At 46.2% G+C, this 17,923-nt stretch overlaps 5 protein-coding genes across 5 annotated transcripts; 4 read left to right on the forward strand and 1 right to left on the reverse strand.

Annotated features, from left to right (window-relative positions):
* Positions 1–4,118: 4,118 nt before the first annotated feature.
* T069G_01313 (phosphoribosyl transferase domain-containing protein) lies at positions 4,119–10,264 on the forward strand (the record flags this gene model as incomplete). Its single annotated transcript, XM_056168523.1, has 6 exons — positions 4,119–4,781; positions 5,311–8,223; positions 8,293–8,742; positions 9,133–9,554; positions 9,704–9,980; positions 10,040–10,264. 6 exons carry the CDS (start codon positions 4,119–4,121, stop codon positions 10,262–10,264), a joined length of 4,950 nt encoding a protein of 1,649 aa, XP_056033839.1.
* A 948-nt stretch (positions 10,265–11,212) lies between these two features.
* T069G_01314 (uncharacterized protein) lies at positions 11,213–11,797 on the forward strand (the record flags this gene model as incomplete). The annotated part of the gene is made up of 1 exon (XM_056168524.1): positions 11,213–11,797. One exon carries the CDS (start codon positions 11,213–11,215, stop codon positions 11,795–11,797), a length of 585 nt encoding a protein of 194 aa, XP_056033840.1.
* A 167-nt stretch (positions 11,798–11,964) lies between these two features.
* Positions 11,965–12,561, forward strand: T069G_01315 (uncharacterized protein; the record flags this gene model as incomplete). The annotated part of the gene is made up of 2 exons (XM_056168525.1): positions 11,965–11,999; positions 12,273–12,561. The coding sequence occupies 2 exons, from the start codon at positions 11,965–11,967 to the stop codon at positions 12,559–12,561; spliced, it is 324 nt and encodes a 107-aa protein (XP_056033841.1).
* A 428-nt stretch (positions 12,562–12,989) lies between these two features.
* On the reverse strand, positions 12,990–14,359 carry T069G_01316 (uncharacterized protein; the record flags this gene model as incomplete). Its single annotated transcript, XM_056168526.1, has 6 exons — positions 12,990–13,015; positions 13,130–13,342; positions 13,463–13,785; positions 13,863–13,934; positions 13,999–14,169; positions 14,226–14,359. The coding sequence occupies 6 exons, from the start codon at positions 14,357–14,359 to the stop codon at positions 12,990–12,992; spliced, it is 939 nt and encodes a 312-aa protein (XP_056033842.1).
* Positions 14,360–16,216: 1,857 nt separating this feature from the next.
* Positions 16,217–17,749, forward strand: T069G_01317 (alcohol dehydrogenase groES-like domain-containing protein; the record flags this gene model as incomplete). The annotated part of the gene is made up of 5 exons (XM_056168527.1): positions 16,217–16,367; positions 16,426–16,725; positions 16,777–16,869; positions 16,936–17,414; positions 17,471–17,749. 5 exons carry the CDS (start codon positions 16,217–16,219, stop codon positions 17,747–17,749), a joined length of 1,302 nt encoding a protein of 433 aa, XP_056033843.1.
* Positions 17,750–17,923: the final 174 nt, after the last annotated feature.

A 17,923-nucleotide genomic window follows, 5' to 3' on the forward strand; every position in this document is an offset into this window, starting at 1 on the left:
GAAATATTGAGGTAACTTATAATCACGGATACAATGGAGCTTCTCTGTGACAGCCTGACGCTGACGGTCCAGCGAAACTGTTTCTGTTTATTCCCAACAGCGCCACTTTTTTGGTTGTTTCATTATAAGAGCTTACTTCATGCTGCCATTGGCTCGACCCTGGACATAACCAACTTGACAATGGCCTCTCGGACAGGCTTGGACTGCCCTTTGCAAATAGCAACAGTCATAAGACAATCCTTACTCTTTGTTCATTGGCGAAAACTTGAAGACAGCTACTTATATTTACGATAGCTTATTATGCGACGAGCCAATGCGGATGCATTAGCATATTGGGAAGCGAATAGGCCATAAAAGTGTTGTGTCTATTGAAGATGTACCTGGGCAAGGCAAGTGTCGATAGTGAGTGATGAGCTTGGGAGAAAGCACCACAGGCGTTCGTCATGATTCTATGACACATAATTAATGAAACGATCAATATGCCGTATACGCATATCTAGTCAACCAAATTAACACATTTTCCCTCATACGCATCTCAGTATATAATTGGCTGTCAAGGGAAATTTGGTGGTGGTAAGTTCAATGTTGGGAGCAGTGCCAAAGCGCAATTTAGCAGAGAGCCATGAGAAAGTTCAAAACGACAAAGAATCTGAGATTGGATTGAGGGAGCACCGTACTACAAGGCTAAGCTTACCACGAAACAGTTCTTTGTTGAAACATGGGGACAAGGGGCGATCCAGCATTCCGTAGAGTCAGCAGGACAAAAGAGTAGGCCAATAATGACAGCTCTAGAAAGCTAATTGGAACTTGATCATATCACAAAGAAATTGTACCGCTCGCATCTCCAGGCAACAATTGAATAGGACCAATAACATGAAGGAGGCATGTACACGGCGGCATCCCAAGCTGCCCTGGGCGTCTGGCTCGACATGCCATGTGATTGCCACGCAAGCGGAGGACAGAAAAACCGAGACTGAGAAGATTTCGAACTCACTCGAGTGAAATCATACGCCTACAAAAAGAGTGGCTACTATATCTACATTTCCCCAATAACTACTACTATTTCTCCAGTAACTCCTACTATATATATATTCCTCTATTAACTACTACCCTATCTGCATTTCTTTTAGTAACTACTATTATATAAATATTTCTCTAGTAACTGCTACTCTATATAAACCTTATATTAAAATTGACGTGTTAGCTGTCTTAGCGTTCCCCTACAAAGGCTCTCTTAGATGAGTTGATTAAGTGCTTATATTACTGAATGTGTGTACGTATTCATTTTGCGGTCTTGCTTTTTCTGACCTTCGCTTGCGACGGCAGATTAATTCTTTGTTGATTGAGGCAAGGCCACGACATCCTTTGAACATGCGTCCTTTCACCATCTTCGGGTCCGCGAGGCTCTAATAGTTTATTTAAATTCTGGGTAAGCACCCTACTTGTTCAGTACCTACTATTTTCCAACATACCAACTTTCTACTATTTCCCCTATAATATTGTGAGAATCTACGAATACCCTCAACACCCTCAAAACATGGGAGGGCCTCCGCCCAACAACATCGTGGATGGTCGCGTACATATATGCATCCACCCACACTGTGGTGCCTGCGGACAGCTTTTTCTACCTCATGATCGTATTTACGCACGTAAGGAAATATTTCCAACCCTCAAAAGACGTCATAACTAACGCTTACAGTGCTATTTTGCGAAAGTGCATATGTATATGACGCCGGCAAGTTTTCACGAGAAGGAATTTGGATAAAAGGAGGTTACAAGTATTTATGCTGGGAGAGGCCATATCTTGCTCATTGCCGTATTGTGGATGAAAGCGTAACAATCCATATGAATTGTTTAACAGATCTTTGCCGTCCGGAGTTGGGAATTTGCAAACAAGACTTTAAGGATGGCCTTTCCAAAGAGGGTTTAAGTCGCTTTTGGCTTGGAGCAACCTGGAGATATGCTTGGAGAGAGATGAAACCTCTTGAGTTGCCTAGCTATAGTGCTTTTCCTCCTCCGCACATAATAAGCAAAATATGTGGCTTTCATAAGGTACTTCCACCTGAAATCGTCACCATGATACAGAGCTATTTTCAACCCAACGTTCTCTGGAGATTATGTTCCATATTTCAGCTTATGGAGGAACTGAATTCGGCAAAGACACACGAAGCGGTCACCTGCTCGCTTTCCAAAGTGCTGTATTGGTCTCGCGGCAGCGTTCCCAAGTTTGTGGAAAGCGAACAGACTGTCGGCCTTTATGTTTGTTTAAACATTGATTCTCGAGGCATTAAGTCGATAGAACGCATATCTAAATCTTCGGCAAATGACGAATTCCATGGTTCCGAGAATCCTCACGTCTTTATTATAGAACTCGCAGAGACAATGAAAACAATCAACGTGGAATTTCAGGTATGTACTTCTAAATACTGTACATATTCTGTCGGGTTTTGAGCAATGTTGAATTTAATATCCGCTGACTTTCTCAGCTTGGCATGAGTCGTTTACATATTCCTGAGTCATCAAAGTTCAGCATCTGGAGCGCGCCGATGCCCATAAAAAACTTTCTCCATCTTCAGAGGTTTCAGCGCAAGGTACATTTGCCTAGATCTCCTTCATCTCCACGTTTCGTCGCTATCAATTTAGATCCAAGGTATTGCACAGGACTTTCTTTCTTTATAAACTGGAGAAGTATAGTGTATATTCATGGACACGGCGAAAAAAGCTTCCCTGCTTTCGAGACTTATGGCAATTTGAACGATTTTTACGAAGGCGACCTAATTTGGACCTATATACCGTTAACGACTGAAGATAAGATTAACGAAATCTGTGTTAGGCGGTATAGTCGTACGGAGTCAGCAGTTACTATTACAGTAGGTCTTCAAATACCATTTTCTGGTTCAAATGAGATCTAATAACCTTTAGTTGATGATGAAATCTGGTCAATCTATAATCGGTACTCTGCCAAGTAATGGGCAAAAATTCCGGCGCAATAAAAAACTATATACAATGGAGGACGAACATCCATTGCTTATCCATAACATTCTTAGCGGAGATCCTATCTCATATATTGGGCTTAACACTAAGCCTAAGATGATAACTCGTGGTTTTATCACACCAAAAAAGTCGCCCCTCGCGTTTGGTTGCTTTTCTTCAGCGTCGTTGGAGAATGTTCAAAATATTTTTGTCTTTACTGATGATTCAACTAAGCTATGCAAAGGCATAATGATCGAGTATAGCAATGGTTTGAAGAGAGCCCTTGGACAATGCCGCCTGGGTTTGGATTCAGTTCAAAAGTATAATCGGCCATTAAAATTCTCATACGTCACCACGGAATATAGTTGGAAAAGGCACAAAAGCGTGTATGTTAGTTTTGATTTGGAAAACGACCTCCATCTTCGAGATAAAAATTTATCGTGGAAGCATTATGAAATGAGAGGCCAACTTTCCTTTTGGTTTACAGCACACGACGTTGCTTTACGAGTTTCGCAAGATTAGGCACCTTATTTATATCCTTAGTTACCTTATCACCAAATAGTTATCTTGGACAGCGGGAGCTAGCCTGACCATTTACTCATTGCAAGATTAACGACATATGCCTCGGTTTAAGACATAGGTAACTTCCGTCTAACTTTGTAGTTACCGCGGAAAACTGCCAGCAATAGGTCGTCAGTTCAACACTACTAATCTATACTAAGGCTAGCATTTCGGCACTCATCTGTCAGCCTGTCTGATCATCGACGCCACTGAAGAGTATAAATCGTATGAACGTTCTCCGACCCACCCATCATATTCTGTCAGTCTCATTTTCCTTCAGCCACAAAGTTTGAGCCCTGATGATCCGATTTCACATGAGACTATGCATGAGCTTTCTAAACAAAGTTTCTCAGCTCTACTGAACTTCCTTAGGATGAAAGCTATTTAAGCTATAGTCAGGTGATGAAAAGTGTCGCTAGCTTTAGATATCATCGTATGACGATCGTAGCACCATTTACGCGTGGCAACATTGCCCATTTGATACATAAATACTGCGAGGTAGACGTGTGGTGTTCAAATCAAACAAACCAGCTATATTCCGCTTGACAAGTTGAAACTGACAAAGTAACAAACCCATCAACACCATGGCTACCACCAACGGCCCATCCAAACTCGTCCCAGAACAGCTATTCCACACTGTTCTCACTGTAATCGACTATTCCCACGACGCCTCCGGCGCCAACCGCACGCTATTCGTCCTCAAAACCCACGGCACCCTTGCCGCAGCAAAGAAATACGCTAGCCACGCCCTAGAAGCCGTCAACTTCACAGCCGAGGACTTTGAAGTCTATCGCGTCCGCGCCGACGAAGACCCAGCCAAGCCCTGGACCCACGGCGACGGCGTGCTGGTTTTCGCCCGCTCCTTTGATGGGCAGGAGTTTCTCGTGGGAATCGACACTACCCCCAACAACGAGGCTTTGACTGCTACGTCAGATGGAGAGATAGTGCTGCCCGAGGGCGCAAAATTCCTGCACTATCTTTTGCAGATTACGGTGGACTACAACGCCGATCGTAGCGGCAGCTCGCAGACTACGGAAATTGAAGGGACGTATGTCCATCGTGCGGATGCTTGGACGGCTGCGCATGTGTCTCTCGATCCAACAGAGTATGCAGAGTTTGATCGTCGGGGCGACGCAAAATTTGTTGAAGAATGGCCCTTTGGCGAAGATGTTGCGGTTCATGCCGTCTCTGAGACTGGACAAAACTACTTTATTGCGGTGAAAAGGCCCCCCGAGCAGAAGCACGAGGTAAGGCCTCACTCGCTGAAGAAATAGTTTTCGTGTCTATTGCATTTGTTTCGTGGAAGTAAGGACCTCGTCTATTGTAATTGGGCTACGCTGTGACTTTCAGATCTTGTTTCAATAAGCTGTACACTACTGTTTCTAAATACTTGAGGTGTAGGTCTAGTCCCTATAATTATAACCCCTTCTGGCAATCCATCTAATATAATAATTGTCGTTATATCTGTAGTTCATTCTACATACTTAAGCCACATCCAGTCATGTGTAGGATACAGCTGCAAGATGATACATCTTGAAGAATGAATTTGGTATTAGTGAATTATGAGTGACTTTGTCATAATTTCGTCTCCACAACGCCCAGGCTAGAGATTGGACAACTCTTTGAGAGGAAGGAGGTCTGTGATGCAGTCTCCGGGACGACTACCCAAGAGTAACACGAAATTCACGTGGTGTTGCACAACTACCTGTATTTCTCCCCCCTCTCGTAGCAACCAATACATCATGCCTCCATCAGGATTGTTAACATCCGTAACAGTGCAAAAATTCGCTCCCAAAGCAAACTAAAATGGCCACTCTCGACGCTCTGAAGCGGGCTCTGAGACAAAAAGCTACTTCTCCGACGCAGCCCCTGTCCGAGGAACAATATAGCGCTGGCTTTGACATCCTGCTCCAGGGTCCCGGATGGAAGACATACCAAGACTTTATTTTCCCCCAGCTATCCCAAGTGCTGACCCCTCTGTTCAACTCGCGAACCCGCATCTCGGTGTTGGAGATAGGACCTGGTCCCAAGAGCGTGCTTGGCTATCTGCCTGATGATCAAAGACGCAAGATCAACAAGTACGCTGCGTTCGAACCAAACGACTTATATGCCACAAAATTGCAAGAATGGCTGGAGACACAATCTCCGCTCCCCTGTCTGGAAAGCCTGCCCGATATCTATCGAGTGCCTTTTACTCTGGACAGCACCGTCACCGATGCAAATGAGGAACAAGAAAAGTTCGACGTCGTCCTCTTCTGCCACAGTATGTATGGAATGACACCCAAGCGCTGCTTCATCGAACGAGCACTAGAGAAGCTGGCTGTGCAACCCGAAGGCGGGGTGGTGGTTGTCTTCCATCGTGATGGTGTGGACTTTGATGGCCTAGTGTGCCATAAAATGGCTTCATTCCCTTCTGGGACCATTCGTGTTGCAGATGATGATAAGATTCTGGATAACTTTTCCTCTTTCGTCGCGGAGTTTGTTATGCAAGACAAAGACGCAGACGACGCTATCCACGTCGAATGGCGTAAGATGTGTCGTGACTTGGGTCGCCGTCAGGAAGCTCACCCAGGCTATCTCTTCTTCAGTGCACCTGAGGTTATGATAGCATTCAATCATCATGCCACAATGTTGCCGGAACTCACAGCGCAAGTGTCGTTGGCGAAAGAGGACAGGACTATGAAGAACTGGGAGGCTCGAGCCCACCGTCCCGCTTCAATTCTCAAGCCGACAAAGATCGAACATGTCCAGAAATGTGTTCAATGGGCTTTGAAGCACGGAGTTAGTTTGACTGTCATTGGTGGAAGTCACAGTAGCCACTGTCTTTGGCCCAACGTTGTCGCAGTTGACATGGAGGTTTTTGATCAAGTACATGTTCAAGCTCTTAGAGATAATGGGACAGATTCTGGCTTCAATTCCGGCTCCTTGATTATTGCTGAGGCCGGCTGCAAGACGGGAGATATCGTTCGTGCTGCCATGGCGGTGGGTTTGACTGTGCCTCTCGGAGCTCGTCCAAGCGTGGGCACTGGGTTATGGTTACAAGGCGGCCTCGGGCATCTGGCCAGACTTCATGGTCTTGCGTGCGATTCCATTGTCGGTTTCATAATGGTGAGTGTTGACTCGGCCCATATCCTGTGTGTCGGACATGTACCAAATGAATATTGGCCGACCGGTGGTGTACGCCCGGAAAACGAAGCCGAATTGCTATGGGCAACGAAAGGAGCTGGCACCAACTTTGGCATCGTGACGAGCGTCATTTTCAAAGCGTATCCGGCCCCGGTCTATACAGTTCGAAACTGGATTATGCCACTGAATGAGAACGTTGAAGCACAGCGTAGACTCACCGAATTTGATAGGCTCATCGCTAGCCATCTCCCTCGGAACTGTTCCGCAGATGCGTATCTGTATTGCGATGCTGGAGGGTTGCAGCTTGGCATTACCACGATTGAAGCTTGCACAGCCAGGTCGGTCTCAGAAACTCCTACACTTGCTAATACGATTCTGGGGCCAGAATGCAATCTCAAAGTTGTAGACGGCGTTGGCTTGTTTAACACCGAGATGTACGTGTCCGGAATGCACGGAGGACATGGACGCGACAAGACGTCCTCGTTCAAGCGGTGTCTCTTCTTAAAAGATATTGGAGCTGCAGACGTGGCTGCAATATTGGTAGCAGCGGTCGAATCTCGTCCCACGACACTATGCTATCTCCATCTGCTGCAGGGCGGCGGAGCGGTTGCCGATGTGGTTCCCGATGCAACGGCTTTCGGTTGTCGTGACTGGGACTTTGCCTGCGTTGTCACCGGCGTCTGGCCTCGTCACCAAGACGGAACTGAAACTGCTCAAGCTGCTGTACACTGGGTTTATCATGTTGCCCAAACTCTGTTGCCCCTGGCTAGCGGAGTTTACAGTGCAGATCACGGACCAGATCCCAGAGACGCCGATCTGGCAAAGAAAGCTTTCGGTCCAAACCGGCCGCGCTTGGCTCGTCTTAAACGACATGCAGACCCATGTAAGGTGCTGGCTTATGCCTGTCCGCTTCCAGAGGTGCCAATGGGACCAAAGCTCATTGTTCTTGTCACGGGAGAACATGGTGCCGGTAAGGACTATTGTGCCGACGTTTGGGCATCCGTGTTCAATACAACTTCTCCCAACATCTCTAAGGCACTGGTAGTTAGCATTAGTGACGTGACCAAGCGAGAATATGCGGCGGCCGCTGGTGCTAACTTGGACGCTCTACTCCAAGATCGTGCCTATAAGGAGCAACACCGGCCAGCCTTGACGGCATTCTTTCAAGAGCAAGTGCGGCAACGACCTCGGCTGCCAGAGGAGCATTTTCTGGATGTAGTGCATGGCGCCGTGGATGTGGACGTATTGCTGATCACCGGGATGAGAGATGAGGCTCCAGTTGCAGCTCTGTCACATCTAGTGTCAGACAGCAGAGTGATCGAAGTTCGTGTCAAATCAAGAGAAGAGATGCGGCTAGCTCGTGGATGTTGTCAGATCGGTGATGGGATTGTTGATCAGAAGAATAAGAACGGTATAAATGGCACCAATGGCGCGCGAGACTCAGACTGGTGCCCGGATCTCATCTTCTACAACGACACGTCTGGAAGTAAAATGGCAGAAGAGTACGGCCAACGTCATTTGCTTCCCTTCTTTAGCGAGGATCTGCAGATGCTGGCCAACATGGTGCGTTCGGTACCCGACTTCCCACGCCCAGGTATCGAGTTTCGCCACCTGCTCGATATCTCCCAGCAGCCGGGAGGATTGAAGCTGTGTGTGTCTCTGTTTCGGAGCCACTTCGCCAGTGACTGGAACAAGATCGAAGCAGTGGTTTGTTGCGAGGCTGGAGGCTTCATCTTTGCGTCTGCGCTGGCGTCAGATATAAATTTACCCCTGGTTCTGATTCGTGAAGCTGGCAAGCTACCGCCACCCGTTGTTTCTGTTGTCAAGAGGCCGTCGCACATTTCACATTCAACACCCAACAGTTCAAGAGAGAAGAAGATGGAGATGGAGCGGGATGCGATTCGCAGCGGCGCGTCTGTGCTAGTCGTGGACGATGTTCTTGCCACGGGTGAGACGCTCTGTGCGGTTGTGCAGCTGCTGGCTGAAGCTGGGGTCAGCGCTGATCAAATCAGTGTCATGGCCGTGGCTGAATTTCCTGCTCATCGTGGACGGGAACTAATGCGCCGTTGTGGGTTTGGAAGAGTCAGTATTCAAAGCCTTTTGGTGTTTGGGGGGGCTTAACAAGGGGCGGAGGGACTACCGGAACTTTATATAGTTACATGTATCGTGATGCCTGTGATCTTAAGTCATGGGTCATCTTAGGTTGTAGGGCTCTTATAAACTTGAAGTATATTGATATATACCATGTCACTTTAAAATCGTTGAAACACATTGCTTCTCACGCCCATACGGGTCGCGGACTCGGTGTCATGACGACGTACACATGTATGATTACATGGATCTTTGAAGCACGTGCTGGTATTTATACAAGCAGCAGTGCTGAGTCTCTAGTGTAAAGCCAAATTTGCAGCCATCCATCAATCCTGATGGAATCCCGCTGGATCAAATTTGGCCCGAGCAAGCCACTGCCAGCTTCAAGCTATTTCCAAGAGGCAACCTTCGACAGCTTCCATCAGCTCCAATACAACACGTCCAAGTCAAGCGTCTTTTACGCTGCTCTCCTTCATGGGTTCCAACCAACAGCCATCGCAATCAGGGCCTCCCTTGGAGACTTTGTCCATCAAGCAGCTTCTTCGGCTGCATCCGCGGAACAAGCTTTTGGTTCACCCTCTGGAGTGGACCGGTCGCCATCTTGAGGTGCTGCAGTGTTCATTTGAGGACTCCCTACCACCTCCGCCCTCACAAGAACACCTGGACGAGGTGGACGCAATCCCTGCTACAAAAGGTTTTATATATTCCATGAAAAAGATGGCTGCAAATGAAGTCTGGCAGCGCCGCGATGCTGCCATCAGATACATCGTCGGTTCTGATGATTGTCCACTGAGGCCCTACGGGTAGGTCTTTATATCGGAGGAGGAGTTGCTTCATTCCTTTCTTCTCTTCTCTTTCTTCCCTTTAATTAAAGATTACATAAGACATCAGTTGGCTTCCATTTTGATGGTCATTGCGTCAGCAGTCTCCCATGTCAACTTTTCACCAGCAGGCATGGTAATAAGGCTGCCCTAGAGACGGGCAAGGCGCCAATCGCCTTCGTCTGCATCGACTGCGAGCGTATCAAATCCCTTCGCTATGAACAAATGTTACCCTACCGTGGTAAACGCTTCAGCAAGCAAACCAACGGAATATACGATCGCCATGTGAAAAGAGTTACGCCACCCAACCGTCTACATGATCCATACATAGTAGCCCTCCTGTTGGCAGTTGCATATAACCAACGGTACCGGACAAAATCTTCGAGAGGGTCCAGGTCTACTTTTTGGGTATGCTGTCTCCCCATAGCATTGTCACCTTCATATATCCACTGACTCATTATACTTAGCCTCAGGGGGTAGTGACAGATCGTGAGGATGAATACGTCCACCTCTTTGCCGCACATATTTCATCCAACTACCTCAACAAATTTGACTTTCCTTCCCGCCAACCTACCAAGTCAGCGCAGCAACCGTTGCTGATTCACCATATCCGCGTACCATTAGAGCCATACGACACTTTCCGCCCACGCCTACTCCCAATCCTGCTTCATCCTGCCAATTATTACAAGTGAGGTCAGCAAAAATATATAAAGCCTAAAGCCGCGAATATACCATCTTTCTAAACAAAGAGGTGCATACACCATGAGTCTATAGCGTGCAAATTCAGATGCCTTCAGTGTCATGTAAAGGGATATAGCAATAGTAGAATATATTAGAAGAAAGTAGCGATAGTAGCAGATACTAGAAAAAAGTGGCTATAATAACAGATATTCGGGAACCCAGTATCTGCTTTGGTAGTAGTATATGAAGGATATTTCGGCCATTATATCTTTATACAACACTCCAGTCTTAGCTATAAGAGACTCTGGCGTGTCTGTTTCTATAAAGAAGTTTCCGGTGTTGGGTGAGCAGCTTCCAGTGTTGCGTAAGCATGTGAGCTTATTGCTTCTCTGAAAGAATTTGTGACTGGTTTTAAAAGGAAAAAGAACGAAAGATAATCTCTATGATTCTATTGTATTAATAAGCAGAGGAACATAGCTATAATGGAAGATGTAAAACGAAAGTAGTTATAGTAGTAAATGTTAAAAGAAACCAGTAATAATAGTAGATACTTAAGAAATTAAGCATTTGATTAGGTAGTAGTATATAAAGAATATTTTAACTATTATATTTTCCTACGATACTTCAGCAACACCTTACAAACCTGAGGTATATCAAGGTGCTGGTCCAAGGCGAGTGAATACATGTAAGTCCCCTTCTCCTCTTTGCTCTCAAATCACCGTGTAGTAAACTAATGTTGAATTCGAGGACTCGCATAGAGGCAAGTGAATTGCGTTTGTAGGTGACGGACAAGTGAAAACAAACAACTTGAATGCGTTTGCATTCCCTTGGCGGTGATGTAGAGCCTATGGCAGAAAGTCACGCGCATTGGACATAAAAAGCAAACAGAATCTTGCATGCAACAAAGTTTCAGCATCACACTCAAGTCGCACGCTCTCGCAGTCCGGCACTCGTCCGCAATGGCCTACTACGATTCTATTCAGAACGAGAGCAGCTACCAGGCGGCTGCATCATCTCGTCAAGCCCAGAGTTTCGAGGCGCTTCAGGGTTCGGCTCACGAGGAGACTGCCGCGTATCACTGGGGTGCCGACCACCTCTTCGCTTTGCGGGTCATATGCAAACCCCCAAACGCAGTTCTTCCTCTCCTCCAAAGCGAAATCTCACGTGTCAAGGCAGTCAAGGATGAGTGGCACGATATCATCAACGAGTTGATTCAGGGTCCCAGAGAGAGCAACGCAACTCTAGGCCAGATGTGGGAGGGCAAGATACTTCGCTCCTATCAAAATTCCGTGATTGGACACATCTGGGGTCATTTGGCGTCTACCCTGAAATTGCAAGCTCCCAACGACGGCCTAATCCCAGCAGGCTTACGCCCAAACCCTCAAACCGACTGCATCATCTATCACGAGCATGTAGAAGAGCCACTCGTTGCGGAGTACACGGCCGTCTTTGCAAAGGCTCTAATCCAAACCATCATTGCCTTTGGTCAATCACTGGATGAAAAACCCTCCATCGACTTGCGTAATAACAGGCGTATACACTAGGGACAAAACTCCTGGTCATTCGATGAGGGTGGGGTTGAAGTTGCAGTTTTACCCTCGCGGAAGCAAGTGGCCCTTTTCGAGTCGAAACGTCTATTCCAGCACGTGAAAAATGGCGAACCAACTGTTTCTGATGGCCTTTTGAGCCAAGTTGTTGGGTGGCCTTGGCTATGAGAGACTCTGGTGTGTCCGTTTCTGCCGAGAAGTAAGTTTTTTGAGCAATGTCTCTAGCTTATATCAGTACTCCCCACTTCTCTAGACATATATAATCCCTCTAGATATCTCTAGTTTCTCTAGATATCTCCAGTTTCTCTAGATATCTCTAGATATCTCTAGAGTCCTCTAGATTTCTCTAGATTTCTCTAGATTTCTCTAGATTCCTCTAGTTGCTCTAGACACCTCCAGTCCCCTTTACACTCCTTCCTCGTCTTCTATTCTAGGCCCTGCTACAAGTCTCTTGAGCTAACTGAATCGACAGTGTCATTGTTATTGTTGCCATACAGCACCACATCAAATTCTTCCACCTTACGATTACCGATACATTTCATCACCGATTCAAGACTCTTAGCCCAAGGGATGAAACCGCTGACCTGGGAAGCTTCCTACCGGTGGAATCAACAGAATGGCTAGACGGTGCCACCATGGATGGTCGACAGAGCATCGCTCATCATGTCATGGCCTTGGTACGGTGGGCCAAAAAGATCGCTATGAAGAAATCCGATGACAAAGTGGGCAACCAAGATGAGATGACGGAAACTAGCCTCTAGTTCAGTGCTTCTCAGCAGTGATTTGGGCTTCCATAGACCGTCACTCGATAGACGTAGTATACACAGCATAAGGGATATGGTGTGCGCATAGTCATTTGACCAGTGTTTTTTCTAGAGGCGGCTATTCGCCGTTATCAGTGGAATTATGAACAAGCTTTTACACGGCCAATTATAAAGTGTATTTGCCAAGAAGAGTTGTCTTATGTCCTTCATAGAGTACAACACGAACCACTGACAGTATAAATCTATGAACGCCTCAGCAACTCTTGACCATTTAATCTAGCAGAAAGTTCATTACAAATGGTGCTCAGGTAAAATTGAGGTCGAGGGATTTGACGAGAGCACGATCACCACATTCAGATGCAAGCTGGTAACCTGCGCTGCAGAAAATGGCTACATTACCGCATCTTCACCCATTTATTGCCATTCTAGAGGCTCTCAAGTTTCTTCTGCACTAAAAAATGTTAGCGATCTCTATTTATACGGACATCTATGTCGCAGAGATATATCACGGGGCCAGAATAATAAATGCTCCCGAGTAACAATGCTCCTTGGTATATAGACTCACTGTCGCTCCCATCGCCAGGGGATTGTGTGATTCTTGCTGGCTCTGAAGAATTTTTTTTAGTGGAAGAGGCTGTAGTGATGTTGGAGGAGTTGCCCGCCGTCTTTTCGGGCCTGCTGACGCAGTAGCGATAGCCCTGCGAGATGGCACAGGCAGATGGATTCGCTTCATCGAAAGAGAGGGACGGATTCCATGAGATCAATTCGTCAATGTCAACTGACGTATGAGTGTCAAATTAGTTTCGTGTCTTTCATAGAAGACGGGGGAACGGCAACACGATAATGGATAGACGCAGCTATCGAGTCGTGGGGGACAAGGGAGAAAATAATAACTTACCCCTGTAGGCCGACGCAAGCCACAGACACTCATTCACGTTTTTCCCCCTGAGGTAATATATGGGCCCCCTATAGTGCTCATACGACTTGCAGGAATCCGCGGTTCCGGGTGCCAGAGGCAGAGGTTTCGGGGTGTATGGGATGCGGACAACTGTCGCATGTGCGTTGGTAACTTTGTTGGTAACTTTGTTGGGGATGCGTTGAGGTACTGGTTTATCCATATGGAAGCCAGGGCCCTTTTTGTATCCCGCACCAGGACGGAGTTTCGAGCTTGAAGAAGCAGATCTGGAGTCGGTCTGCGTAGGATTGTTGGGAGGAGCCGTTCTTTATAACGCGATCAGCAAGCGCGTTGAGTAAATAAATGCAACGTTTAATGGGAGGATATCACGGTTCACACTTACATCGTTGCAGTGGTTGCTTCATTTAAAGTGTATGGAGGTTGAGAAGTGATTGGGTATTTGGCAACTCCGCATCTATCGGTCGGTCAACTCTAATAATCATCTTGTCACAAACAGGGCGCATTCTGGAGGGACTTACGACGACGCCAGTGACGAGTGTGCGCTGGCCAATTCATCATCGTATCCGATAGGAAAATCCAAATGAGCCTGCTGAACGAGCAGGTTGCAGTCCGAACACAGCTCGGCAGACGTTGCATTCTCTTTAGTGTTCCATTTGAAGAAGTACGGAGAGCAGAAAATTTTCGTGGCCCTAATCGCTCTATATCAGCGAAGATGGACACGTAATCATGGCAAAGCCACACTCACGGGTCTCTCACACAGGAGTAGTGAAACGTGTATAAGAGAAGGTCCGAAACATAGGTGGGAGGAAGCTTATAATCCTCTGTCCCCAGAAAGTCTGAACTGTCGCAAACGGAGCGTTGTTTTTCGTTCAAGGCCATTAGATCACTCCAACAGGTTCTGGTGCAAATTTCGGAAAGAAGTTGTGGCGAGGTAAAAGTTTGTCCCATGGCAATCATATAAAGTCTGAGGCTGCATCCGACCGTCTCATAGAATGTGGCACTATTATAGAAAGCGTTAAGTGGTCTGTTAATACAGACGTTGGAACGGGTAAAATGAAAACACATACTTGCAAGCAGCAGTAATATCAACATTCCCTGAAACCCCATACCAAGCATTCCTTGAGAGGATTAGACAGTACACAAGTGGCTGCAGGAGCACACTCCATAGCTAATATGGATATTAGCGCTGAAAACTTCGGTCAAGTTTCTTAAATCAGGTATTTTGAGGTGTCAAAACCGTGAAATAACGGACCAAATAATAAACCGAGAGAGGCATCGAGTTCAGATGCGCTTGAACAAGGTACGCCAGTATCTCAATGTTGATGAACCAAACTTAGGGGAACAAGAGAACGGCTCCGTGAGAGGGAGCTTGGAACTGGTTAAAAAAAGCAGGGCGCGGATGCTCCACTCCAGCTCGTGAAATTGCACTACCCATGTCCCTTAAATTAGGCATCTGTGACCAGCATTCGAAGAGTGCCGTCCAACAGCATTTGAATCAAGGCGCTTGGAGCTGTATCTCAAGCCAGAGGCACGTGTAGTATCTATTTCCGACTTGCGAACAAATAGAGTGCATGACAGCGCGAATAAGAAGAAGGCAGTCAATTGAATCGCAGATTGAGCTCTATTTGAAGAAAAAGATAAACCGCGGCATCTGGTGAAGCGATTCATGTGTTGGTTGTAAAAAGCCGCTAGACTCTATTTTGGCGTTGAAGGATTCGGTTGTTGGTCGCATGTAAACATCGGCACAAAATCAAGGGGAGTGGCGATTCACCGCCAGAGGATGCTAGATACTAGAGGAACATGCATGTAGTAGTGATAGAAGAAGTAGATAACAAAAGAAAGTAGCGATGATAGAATGTAGTAGAAAGACTCAGTAGATAGAAAGCGGTTTCTGAGTGTCTCGCCATTTTATTTAAGCTGGATATACAGTATGTAACCATTCCCTAAACTCAATATTTAAGCATGGGTTATTTTAGAGAGCTGAGTCTTTAGCCTAAGCAGATATCATTTTGTTACGGCGACGGTTTTTTTGTGTGGATAGGAATGTACCTTTACTTTCTTCACTTCTGAACGCCACCCAACATTAAATAGGTAACTAACTAGAATTCGAATATTCGTTATTCGCTTTCCCCATATTATAAATGAATAGCTTAACTTCGTACATCCACGACATACCTGTCGTATATACCAAGATTTATTACATATTTGGTGGTAGATTATATCATTCTGTTGGCCACAAGTTCGGACGCATGCTCCACCCACCTACCATAGGTACTCTACTTGCACCCTTTATTGCAAAAGAGTTCGTTGCTAATCATTCCTTGTACCAGGAAACAAAAATGGTGAATATGTAAAGCCTATTGGACAACAATCACCTATATGTTTTTGTTTACTTATCTTATTTATGGCAGGGGTGCTTCGAGAAAACCGTCATGTTGATCGTAAGGGTGTATCTAGAAATCCATGACGTTGTGTTGACATCCGCCATTTCTCAACCCACAGTCATATTATCATCGTCATATATAATCGTAAACACATGGTTCTTATGTCATATTGATTTCAAGCACATTGAACATTCTGCGACAATCGTGCGGGGAGATTGGTATTTAATTGAAAGCATCTCCTACAGAAAGCGGTCTTACGTACTTCTTCGCTTTTGTTAGCAACGGAGCTTGAGCGCATATAATATTCTGCTAATTCTTTTCACGCACGCAGACTATCTAATTATTATCAACCATGGCAACTTCAAAAGCGGCGTATCTCGCCGAAAAGGTTATTGGGCATGATGATAATGCCATAATTGAGCAAGATGTCTCCAATTATCCAGAAGACTCGTTAGATACCATGAAGGCTTTGGTCTGGAAGGGAAAGCAAAAAGTCGAGATTGGTTTGTACATCCCCTCTCATTGTTAATAATTCTTCAATATTCTTACATTTCTCCCAAGCCGAGGTCCCCAAGCCCCAGATTCTAGAGGATACCGACGTAATTCTCAAAGTCACTGGTTCCACTGTCTGCGGCTCAGATTTACACCTCTACCATGGCGTAGTGGTACAACTTGCCGACGGCGACATTCTAGGACACGAGTTTTGCGGCATCGTAGAACTAGTAGGCCGCGCTGTCACCAAAGTTCAGGTCGGGAAGAGATATGTCGCTTCTTTCCAGATTGCTTGCGGAGATTGCTTCTTCTGCAAGCAAAAGTTGTCGTCGCAGTGCGAAAAGACCAACGCAAACACGACTATGAAGGGCCTGTATGGCGGGAGGACGGCAGGCATCTTTGGGTATTCTCATCTAACAGGCGGATTTGCTGGTGGGCAGGCAGAATATGTCCGTGTGCCATTAGGTGATGTGAATTTGTTGGAGATTCCTGATAATGTGTCGGACGAAAAGGGTGAGCATGACTTTAATCTTCACGGCCTCAAGTTCTAAATGATCATAACGCTAACCCATCGCACAGCGCTATATCTCTCTGATGTTCTCTGCACATCTTACCACGCCGTCAAAGATACAGCTGTCTATCAAGGAGATCAAGTAGCCATCTTCGGCGCAGGCCCCATCGGACAGATGGCTGGTGTTTTTGCCCTAGGAGAGGGAGCTTCCAAAATTATTTTCGTAGACACCGAACCGCGGCTCACTTTCATCAAACAGCGTTTCCCTTCAGAGCACAGCGACAAACTTACTCTGGTAGACTATAAGAAGCTGTCGCACGGCATCACTTCCAAGGAAACTGTTGTCAGCAAATTAAAGGAGCTTTGCAGCGGCCGAGGACCAGACGTCGCCATCGAGTGTGCGGCAGGAGAATACGCCAAGGGCTGGATGCATTGGTTGGAAATGACGATTGGTGCTGAGACTGATACCAGCGAGATTCTCAATGAGATGATTGAAGGAGTGCGCAACTATGGTCGCTGTGGCGTCACGGGAGTTTATGTCGCATACGTAAGTACATGTCTGGGTCGCACTCTCAAATTACCATGTGCTAACAATCGAATAAGACCAATCACTTCAATGCTGGCTCCCTCATGCAGCGAGGCATTCGACTCATAGGAAACGGCCAAGCACCGGTGCACAAATACTGGGATGAACTACTTGCCAAGATCCAGAAAGGCGAGCTCGACCCTATGCAGATGGTGTCTCACAGAGTCAGACTCGAAGATCTGGGCAAGGTATATGCAAAGTTCGATGCAAAGGACGAAGGCATGCAAAAGGTGTTTGTCGAGACCAGATTCTCTCTGCCCAAGGCTCCAGAGTCTCCTGAAGTAACTCGGTATTAAATTTATTGTAAAGTCCCATATCATATCCTCTCTTTCCGAGCACCTATCTACATAGTTATAGTATTTTTTCCAAGATAATACCAGCCAGCACCCCAAGTCCACTATGCAACATCTCGTATCTCAAATTTAAAGCTACCTACATATAGGTATTTTAGTAAGGAGCAAGGGATAATA

This window comes from Trichoderma breve, chromosome 1 (assembly GCF_028502605.1).
Source record: "Trichoderma breve strain T069 chromosome 1, whole genome shotgun sequence".
In the NCBI taxonomy this organism is placed as follows: Eukaryota; Fungi; Ascomycota; class Sordariomycetes; order Hypocreales; family Hypocreaceae; genus Trichoderma; species Trichoderma breve.